General features: G+C 37.7%; 1 protein-coding gene across 1 annotated transcript in view; it reads left to right on the top strand.

Moving 5' to 3' along the window:
* Positions 1–10,964, top strand: part of EGF (epidermal growth factor) — a 174,550-nt gene that overhangs the window by 107,163 nt on the left and 56,423 nt on the right. Inside the window, 3 exon segments of the mRNA XM_007940782.1 lie at positions 1,750–1,866; positions 9,084–9,200; positions 10,069–10,194. Of these exon segments, the coding sequence (XP_007938973.1) occupies positions 1,750–1,866; positions 9,084–9,200; positions 10,069–10,194 (360 nt within the window).

Raw genomic sequence — 10,964 nt, 5'->3', positions numbered from 1 at the left:
GGTGGTTCAAACCCACCAGCCACTCCTCAGAAGGAAGATGGGGCAATCTACTTCCGTAGTGTTACTGCCTCGGAAACCCAAGGAGGGGTTGCTATGAATTAGGTCCGACTCGACAGCACATAACAACAACAAAGTTTCTTAGAAGTTAGTTGCAAAGTGGAATCTGTAAACATATCAACAAGATTTTTTGGCTCCTGCAACATCAAAATCCATTGGTTTCTTATACACATTGAGTGAAATTTTTGAATCAATGTAAATTTTTGTAACATCTTGCTTTGGTCATTTGGAAATATTGGTTGACAGGGTTATAAAGATCTTCCAATGTCACATTACTATACAAAAAAAATCACATTCATTAATTATTACCATGGAACTCATCAGAAAAGTCTTTAAATAGTGAGAAGCTGTCAGGCCCATAGCAATAGAAACAAATATTCCAAAATTCTACTTTTCACTTGTCATTGAAATTTTTTCATTGACAATAAATACTGTCAGTTTCTTTCCCTAAAGTGACGGGATCTCTTTGTTCATTTTTGAGATAATACTTGCCAAACAACCAGGTCTTAATAACACAGTTTGTCTGTTAGTCATTCTTTCAAAAGAAAATGTTGTTTAATGAAGAAAGAGGCTCATTTCAGCTCACAAGTCAAAAATCACATAAATGTTTTTCCTTCAGACAAGTGTCACAGCTTATGTATATACTCCAAAACCAAATCAGATTCACTGCCATTGAGTGGATTCTGACTCATAGTGATCTCCATTGAGTTTCCAAGGTTGTAAATCTGTACGGAAGTAGATTGTCTCATCTTCCTTCCATGGTACTGCTGTTGGGTTTGAACTGCTGACCTTCTGGTTAGCAGCCAAATGCCTTATCCACTATATCACCACAGCTCCTTTATCCATGTACTAGAAGTATTTTATTACATAGAGTATTAAAAAAACTGCATATTCAATGGTAGAGATTTTTAAAAATCACTCTTACTGCTTCATCATGAATTTTCTTAAGTAGCAATGAACTTTCTTAAATAATTAAATATGAGGATGTGGTGATGAACAACATAAATATTAGTAGAGAATTACCCACTACCTACTCATTTTACTCATTTACTCATTTTATTCATTTTACCCACTACCCACTGCCATCGAATCAACTCCAACTCAGGGCAACCCTATAGGACAGAGTAGAACTGTCCCATAGGGTTCCCAAGGCTGTAAATCTTTATGGAAGCAGACTGCCTCTCTTTCTCATGTGGAGCAGCTGGTGGGTTCAAACTGCCAACCTTTTGATTAGCAGTCACATGCTTTAACCACTGCACAACCAAAGCTCCTTACAGATTAAAAACAGGCTAAAATAAGTGTCAAGTGCAGCTTTAAAGAAGGAATGTATATCAAAGGCAAGTTGGGGGGATCATCTCACTAATTTGTTCTTCATAATGATAGGCTGTGCTTATAAAATGTATTCATAAGGGCTATTTTATATTTTACTCTTAATATTTTTTTGCCAGTTCATTAAAGAGTTCTTTCTTTCTTCCCAAATGGCTTCCTCCCAACTATCAAGTGCAATGAGTGAAGCTGGGAGGGTGTGCTATGGCAGTGAAGTTTTCTAAGTTACCAAGGTTCTGCCAGTTTCCCTGAATCCTTTGTTTTACTGTGAGTCTGACCTTAGCAACCAACAAACAACCATAAGTATTAATTAAATATTACTTTCCTTGAAAAGATAAACTAATTACATCTGTTGATTTTCAATAGGTAATGAAGCAGATCTAAGTAAGCAAGCAACACCTATAGACCCCTCACCCATGACTCAAACATTTGAAGAAGGATTGCAATCTCAACACATGCTAGTGGCTGAAATCATGGTGTCAGGTATGAATAATGAGTTCTCCAATACAGCTTTACTTGCAGCAGTTTTCATCCTACCAGTTTAAATTTCTCTAACTTAATATTGGCTAATGCTACACAAGACTAATGAAACCAAACTTTGGAGAAGTCCTTCTCCTGTTTAGAATTGTGTGGTTCAGGAAAATGACTCCATATTAGGCTAGACTGAACTTTACTTGTTGAAAGTCTTGGGACTAAACACTCTCTGAAAAACTTAGTATTTTTAGTATTTGGCCTATCTGATTGTCCTTCCATCAGCATGAAATGTAGATAGTAATTAATAAACAAATATAGATTGTTTGCTTCAACTGCTACAGAAAGTACATAAAAAGTAAATACTAGAATTCTTTTCTTCTATATTGCACATTTAACATCAAAATGCCATTTGTTCAGTCCATAACAACTTTAAGGAATCTCAGTCTTTTATGTGCTATTTTTAGTCATGAGGCCAGAGATTTTCAAATGAGGGCTTTGGCAAACCCAAATACTTCTTCACTCCAGGTTATTGTGAGGCGCCATCAAGTTGGCTCCAACTCCTAGCAACTCTGTGTCCAATAGAATGAAACACTGCCCAGTCTTACACCATCCTCACAGTCCTTGCTATGCGTGAGCCCATCATTGCACCCACTGTGTCAATTCATCTTGTTGAGGGTCTTCCCCTCTTTCGCTGACCCTCTACTAAGTGTGATATCCTTCTCCAGGGACTGGTCCCTTCTGACAGTACGTGACCAAAGTACGTGAAATGAAGTCTGGCCATTCTCCCAAGGAGCTTTCCAGCTGCACTTCTTCCAGGACAGATTTGTCCTTCAATCTGTACAACTCAGAAACTTTTTAAAATTTATATTTCTGAATAAGATTTTATAGCATGTCTGTGGCTAAAAAAAAGTTTGAAAACTCCACATTAGGGCACTGTATACATTCAAGAATGCTCACTCTATTTTTGTGGTCTGCAGACAACTTTATAGATATTAGAGACCTCGTTGACCTCTTATTCCATCTGACAAGAAGTTATTAGTGTGAATTTTGATAAGATATAAATGAAGAGGTGAACATTTTTACTACTAATAACAACATTTATAAGTAACTTTAGAGTTTAACAAGTCTTTTAAGTAATTCTCTAATTTGATCCTTATTACAACCACCATTTTGAAGATGTGAAAATTGAGAGTAAGATAGATACAATGTTGATGACCTGACCAAAATTTTTTTGAAAATAGTGAATAAATAATTAATTCATGCCAAGATAAAAAAGCACAGGAAGACATTATCGTATTAGGAATATAATATATTTAGGTGCAGTGGTTAAATGCTTAGTTGCTAACCCAAAAGGTAAGCAGTTAGAACCCACCAGCTGCTCCACGGGAGAAAGATGTAGCAGTCTGCTTCTGCAAAGATTCCAGCCTTGGAAACCGGATGGGGCAATTCTACTTTCCCTATTAGGTTGCTGTGAATTGGAATAAAGTCAAAAGCAATTGGTTTGGGTTTGGTACTAAGTGCTAGGGATACTGTGATATGTTAAATATAGTTCCAGTCCCAAAAGTTACAGTCTGATGTGGACACAATATGATAGAATGAAACAGCATGCATCAATATTAGCAGTACAGAGAAACTATTCAAAGTCACCAGGGACCATAGAAGTTCATAGAGCATATTTTTAAAGGTAAATGTTTGGGAAAATGAAAGACCAAAATAAATGACTGATAGTAAATTTGTACATAGTGAGATGGGGGAGTGAGGAAATGACCAAAGATACGTGAGTATATAGATAATAGGCTGTGTTTAGATTCTTGCCAGGAGACTGTACTCTGCCAAGCACAGAATAGATGGATCTGATTGTCTTGGTGAAAAGTGTTGCATCTTTCCAATAGTTCTGTTTTGTCCTAGCCTGTAAAATTTTAGTTTAATCTAGTTTAGGCTAAGGTGTCTTATTTATGTTTCAGAGTGAAATTTCATTTAACTGTACATTAGGATTTTAGAATAAAATTTAAAATTGTTAGTGTGGCCTGTTGGACCCTGCATGAACAACCCTTATTCTCAGTTTTACTGGCCTCAAATCCCTTCTGCCCTTGACTTCAATGGGCTGCTTCAGTTACACTGGCCTTTCCTGTGATGTGCACCTGTTGGTTTCTTGTCCCATATTTCTAACCTTCCTGACTCTTGTGTGTTCTTCAGATCTCAGATTAATATGCTTTTGCTCAGAAAGCCATTCTAGTTCCCTGACCAGGTAAAGTTGTCCTATTACATACTCTTAGGATTCAGTACTGTTTCTTGATAGTCTGGTATTGTACTTCAATAACTTGTGCAAGACAATGATGCCTTTTCTGTATCCATCACCACCATATCTTTGGCCCTCGCTAGGGCCCAGCATGTAGTACCCATTTCCTATTGATATTGAGTTGATTTTGACTCATGTGACACTTTAGGACAGAGAAGAACTGCCCAAAGTGTTTCCAAGACTGTAAATCTTTACAGAAGCAAAGTGCCTCATCCTTTTCCAATAAAGTGGCTAGCGTGTTTGAACTGCTGACCTTCTGGTTAGCAGCTAAATGCTTTAACCATAGCACCATCAGAGCTCCTTTAGCATGTGGTAAATAATAATTAAAAAAAAAAAACACAACTCACTGCCATTGAGTTGGATCTGACTCATAGTGACCCTTCCTTGTGTTTCCAAGGCAGAATCTCTATGGAAGTAGATTGCCCAATCTTCCTTCTGAGGAATGGCTTTTGGGTTTCAACCACCAGCCTTCTGGTTAGCAGTCAAATGCCTTAGGCACTACACCACCAGAGCTCCTTTAGTGTGTGGTAGGCACATTTAAATGAATTTTACTTGTTTCACTAATGGGTTTGTGTGATAAAGCTAGTTCTGTTTCAGGTTGTTACAATACTAATTTATTTCATCATTCTTATTTAGATATGTATGTTTTATAACTGTCAAATAATTTTTTAAATACAATTTTTTTTCTTCAACTGCTTATGACAAAGACTTTACACAGTTGTCATCTATATTTTAGAGCAAGAGAAAGTTTGTGGCAGAAAGAACTTTGACAGTAGATGATCCTTCTTACAATTATATCCCTGCTATATCCATTGCTTTTCATTGTGCAAAGTTGTCTTGGGGTTTGCAAGTTACTGAATAAATCCTGAATCATATTCTAATTTAGGATTACTCTACAAGTGATTAAAAATGTCTTGGGTCTTGGATACTGTCCACCATACACTCTGAACAGCCTTGTGATTGGGGAACTAGTCTCCCAAATAAATGCTGAATCAAATGGATAATTGATTCAGTCAGAACTCTTTCTCTAGAAGTCAAGAGTGACAGGAGATGATCAAACAAGCATGAAAAACATGTTCCCACAAAAGAAATCTCACTCAAGCAGCTAAGCAAATGAAATGCAATTACCCAATGTCTACATTCACATGGTAATGAAATCCTGCTCAAATCATTGAACTTTCTTTAATTTATGGATAAGTTTGTTGTTGTTAGGTGCCTTTGAGTTAGCTCTGACTCATAGTGACCCTATGTACAACAGAATGAAACACTGCCCAATCCTGCATCAGTCTCACAATACTTGCTATACCTGAGCCCATTCTTGCAGTCACTGTGTCAATCCATCTCTTTGAGGGCCTTTTCCTTTTTCATTGACCCTCCACTTCACCAAGCATATTCTTCTCCAGAGAATGGTTCCTTCTGACAACATGACTAAATTAGGTGAGATGAAGTCTGACCATTATCACTTCCAAAGAGCACTCTGGTTGTACTTCCTCCAGGATGAATTTGTTCATTCGTCTGGCAGTCCATGGTACTTTCAGTATTCTTTGCTAGCACCGCAACTCAAAAGAATCAACTCTTCTTTGGTCTTCCTTATTCTCTATCCAGCTTTCACATTCATATGAGGTGATTGAAAATACCGTGGTTTGGGTCAGGCACACCTTAGTCTTCAAAGAGACATTTTTGCTCTTCAGCACGTTAAAGAGGTCTTTTGCAGATTTTCCCAGTGCAAGACATTGTCTGATTTCTTGACTTCTGCTTTCATTGGTGATGACTGTAGAACCAAGTAATATGAAGTCTTGGATAGCTTCAATCTTTTCTCCATTTATTATGGAGTTTATGGGTGAGTTTGGAGAGTTTTTTTTTTTTTCCCCTTCTATACTCAGATGAGCAAACTTACTGGAGAGTAGGCAGATGATAATTTAGTATCCTATCCCCAATTGCAAAAAAGGAGGGCATGATTACAGAAATTAGTTGATTTTGTTAAGTCCCCTCGAGTCCATTCCTACTGATAGTGACCCTATATACAAAAGTGTGAAACACTGCCTGGTCTTGCACCATCCTCACCAATGTTTGGACCCATTGTTGTAGCCACTGTGTTAATTCATCTCATTGAGGGCCTTCTTATTTTTTACTGACTCTCTATACTTTACCAAGTATGATGTCCTCCTTCTCCATGGACTGGTCCCTCCTAATAAGATATCCAAAATATGTGAGATGAAGTCTTATCGTCCTTCTAAAGAATATTCTGGCTGTACTTCTTCCAAGACAAATTTGTTCCTTCTTTTGGGAGTCCATGGTGTATTCAATGTTCTTTGACAACACCATAATTCAAAGGCAACAAATCTTTGATCTTCCTCATTCACTGTCCAGCTTTTGCATGCATATGAAGTGATTAAAAATATTATGGCTTGGGTCAGGCACACGTTAGTTCTCAGAGTGACATCTTTGCTTTTTATCATTTTAAAGAGGTCTTTTGCAGTATATTTATCAGTGCAATACATCATTTGATTTCTTGACTGCTGCTACCAAGTATATTGACTGTGGATTCAAGTAAAATGAAATCCTTACAACTTCTATGTTTTCTCCATTTATCATGATATTGCTTTTTGGTCCGGGTGTGAGGATTTTTGTTTTGTTTTCTTTGTGTTGAGGTATAATCCATACCAAAGACTGTAGCCTTTGCTCTTTATCAGTAGGTGTTTTAAGTCCTCTTTGTTTTCAGCAGGTGTATCATCTTGTTATCTGCATATCAGAAGTTGTTGATGTCTTCCTCCAATCTTAATGCCAAGTTCTTCTTCATATAATCCAGCTTCTTGAATTATTGGGTTAGCATACAGATTGATAAGTCTGGTGAAAAGATACAATCCTGACACATAGCTTTCCTGATTTTAAATCATGTATTATCCCCTTGTTCTGTTCAAACTGCTGCCTCTTGGTCTATGTACAGGTGTCGCATAAGCACAATTAAGTGTTCTGGTATTTTCATCCTTTACAATGTTATCCATAATTTGTTATGGAGCAGCATGGCAAAAAGATTCAATCATAAAAGATTTTACTGTGAATTTACTAAAATCATGTTTCATAGATAATAAACTATATGTATCACAAAACTAAACCAACTCATTGCCATCGAGTCTGATCTGACTCACACTGACCCTTGCTTGGGTTTCCAAGGTGGTGCCACTACAGAAGTAGGTTGCCCAACTTTCCTTCCAAGGAGTAGCTGGTGGGTTTGAACTGCCAGCCTTCTGGTTAGCAGTCAAATGCCTTAAACACTATGCCACTACAGCTCCCGTATATTATCATAAAGCGTGTTTAATATCAAGATGTATGCAGTGACTTGCAAACCTCAAGGCAGTTTTACAAATCCTTGAACCATGCTAACCACATGCAGTAAATGGATCATTTCATTTCAGACTCCAATGAAATGCAAATGCCTCAAGGGACAGAGTTACATGTTGAGTCTTTTTTTTTTCTTTCTTTTTGGCTATAACTACTTATTTCTAATGAGTATTTCCAATGAAATAAGTAGTTATTTAAAAAAAAAAAAACTTGCCTAAGTTTATAACTCAACATGTAACTCTGTCCCCTGAGGCATTTGCACTTCAATAGAGTCTGAAATAAATGATCCATTTACTGTGTGTGTTAGATTGGGTTCTCTAGAGAAACACAAAAACCAGCAAAGCAAATATATATATATATATATAGAGAGAGAGAGAGAGAGAGAGATTTATCTTAGGCAAATGGCTCACAAGCGTATAGAAGCCGACAAGTCCAAGCTGCAAAGTCCGTCTCTGTAGGAGGTGGGGCTTGCAGCTGCCTTTGTTCCTGCAAGCACAGCGGAGCCGAGAGATTCAAGCTGGCATGCAGTATATTGGTTGTTGTTTCCAATAAAAGATGAATCCGAGATCTCCAGGGGAGCGGTGAGCCGCTCACTCAAGGAAGTCTGTAGTTCGGAATGCCGTTCTTCCAGATTGTCCTTGGAATATCATTGCAAGCAGGCCCCTAGGGAAACTCCCCTTGGGCAGACTGGCCACTCAGAACTCAGTCATCTGATCCCATCATGGGAACAACCACCCAGAACTGGGGTCCAGCCAAGTTGACACACAGCTCCAACCATCACACTGTGTTTTGTTTGTATTGTTCATGACTTCATAAAAGTGCTTGAGGTTTCCAAGTCACTGCATAAATCTTGATAATAAACATGCATTGTGATATATATATTTTATTATTTATGCAACATGATTTTAGTAAATTGACAGTAAAAGTTTTTATGATGGGATCCTTTTGCCGTGCTGCTAGACAAATTTACTTAATAATACTTAATAATACTATAAGTATTGATCTGTATGTCTTTGTGGAATAAGAATATATTGATCGCCTTTGTATGTCATGATAGCTGGGAATTTTTAAATAACTAATAAACCTTTTAAAATTTGCATCCTATTTATGCCTAGCAATTTTATAGTTCAAATTTGTAATTACTCAAAATCAAAACCCAAACCAAAAGACATAAATAAGATCACATAGTGTTCCTTGAACTCCAAATAGTTCTTCAAGACTCTTTTGAAAGTATGTTTGTTGATAGCTTGTTAATGATGTGAAAACCTATGTTCTATGGATCCTTTAATATAGATATAGCTTGTTGTTGTTAATTGCCATTGGCTTTGACTCTGGGTGACCTTATGTATAGCAGAATGCAATGTTGACCTGTCCTATGTCATCTCCATGATCTTTGATATGTGTGATCCCACTGTTAAGGCCATATGTACAGCATATAGGTCAACAAAGTATTTTTACTTAAAGGTTAACCTGTCTAGAACTTGGAAAAGAAAGTGCTGGAATATTCTGCAGAACCCAGAACATTAAAGTCCATTTTCTCCTGTTAAGTCTGGAATCAATCTGATGGGCTTATCACTGTTTGCAGATGACGATGACTGTGCTCCCGTGAGATGTGGCACACATGCTTGGTGTGTTTCAGAAGGAGACAACACCACGTGTCAGTGTTTGAAAGGATTTGCTGGTGATGGAAAACAATGTTCTGGTAATAGCAAAAGCCAATCATACACAGTATCTGGAAAATAGTGATCCAGAAACGTTCTTTCAGCTCATACTGACTCACAATCTCTAGGAGGATACATGTAGTCAGCAAGATTGGATAAGTTATTTGATATTAGCTAAGAATCTAGTTGATGACATACATATAAAATATGAAACATTGTTTCATTGTTTCAAATATTATACAGTATTATACTACATTGAGTTTAACTAAAATTTAGCATCAGAAGTGTGAATTCAAGTTTAAGTCAAATTTATAAATTTGCTGATTTTAATAGAAACACATTTTTTCACCCCCAGACCCTTAAGGGATAGCTCTGGTAGCATAGTGCTTAAGGCACTTGACTGCTAACCAGAAGGCTGGCGGTTCAAACCCACCAGCCACTCCTCGGAAGAAAGATGGGACAATCTACTTCCCTAGTGATACTGTCTCGGAAACCCAAGGAGGGGTCGCTATGAGTGGGGTCTGACTTGACGGCACATAACAACAACAACAGACCCTTAAGTTTAAGTCAGATAAATAAGTTGTGATGGATAGATTTCTATTTTACATTGATAGCCTCAAAATTATGTTAGTGATTATTAGAAAACTCAGTCTTTATAGTCTGAGACTCCGGCACAAAGGAATTCATTTACATATGCTTAGCTAATCAGACATGTGGAAACTTAGTAAAAACTGACAATTGATTCAGAAGTGAACTTTATGTCCAAGATCCAGGGTTCATATTACATTTTCCAACAGTAACTGTGAACAGCTGAATGATTGAATATAAGACTGTGCTTATTGTTTCCTACTATTTCCATTTCAACCTGGATTGCCTATATATTTCACTAGCTTATAATTTCATCCACAGATATAGATGAATGTGAGAAGAACATCACAATTTGCCCTTCAGCCTCATCCCAGTGCATCAATACTGAAGGTGGCTATGTCTGCAGGTGCTTAGAGGGCTACAAAGAAGATGGAATTCACTGTCTTGGTAAGAGAGCTGCAGACAGAGGAGGGCAGAGTCAGGCCTCAGGCAATCATGAAGAATCAAGAGAAGACAGGATATAATTGAATAGCACACCTGCCAAGACTAAAAGAAGAATTGTGCAACTTGTTCCAACTGACACATTTCAATTCTTGGTAAAGAGTCAAATCTGTGCCTCGTGCTTTGACTGAACCAACTTGATGGCAACTGGTTTAGTGCTTTGATTTGTGCTATGACTGTACTAGTCAGCTTCAAGGCTGTGCAGAGGCTACGGAGCTCTCTGCCTTGCTAATTCTTTCTCTGAGATTTGAGAGACAGCAGTAGCTCATCAACTCTCCATATCTTGAGCCATCAGGAGTGTGTTTAGGGGGGATTGCTCTCAGTATTTTGTTTCTTGTTGAACTTGACAACCAAAATGTGGTCAACTGCAGAGCTGGTGGAGGTTTGCTAGATACCACTGTTGTGTGCAGAAAGGAACAGGTGTGTGGTTCTGTGTCAGGGCTCACAGGTAGCTCTTGATAAATTGAATGGATGTGAGATTGAAGCCACTGACATTTGGATGGAAATAAAGAATGATTAAAACCTCTTTCATAATGGCCATCCCCTGCCCAAGGTCTGGGTGTGGAGTTCACTTTGCCAATATCTTGTACCTGTCCAGGTGTCAGTAGTATAGCATCACCCTATAAGTGAAGACCTGCCTGCTGTCATCAGGGTTCAATGAAGTGGCTATCTGATGTTTTACAGGATTTAAAATTTCTCTTTTAGTATGTATATAT

This window comes from Orycteropus afer, unplaced genomic scaffold (assembly GCF_000298275.1).
Source record: "Orycteropus afer afer isolate SDZICR_OR568_19922 unplaced genomic scaffold, OryAfe1.0 scaffold00071, whole genome shotgun sequence".
Taxonomy (NCBI): domain Eukaryota; kingdom Metazoa; phylum Chordata; class Mammalia; order Tubulidentata; family Orycteropodidae; genus Orycteropus; species Orycteropus afer.
This window is presented reverse-complemented; position numbering and strand designations above follow the sequence as displayed.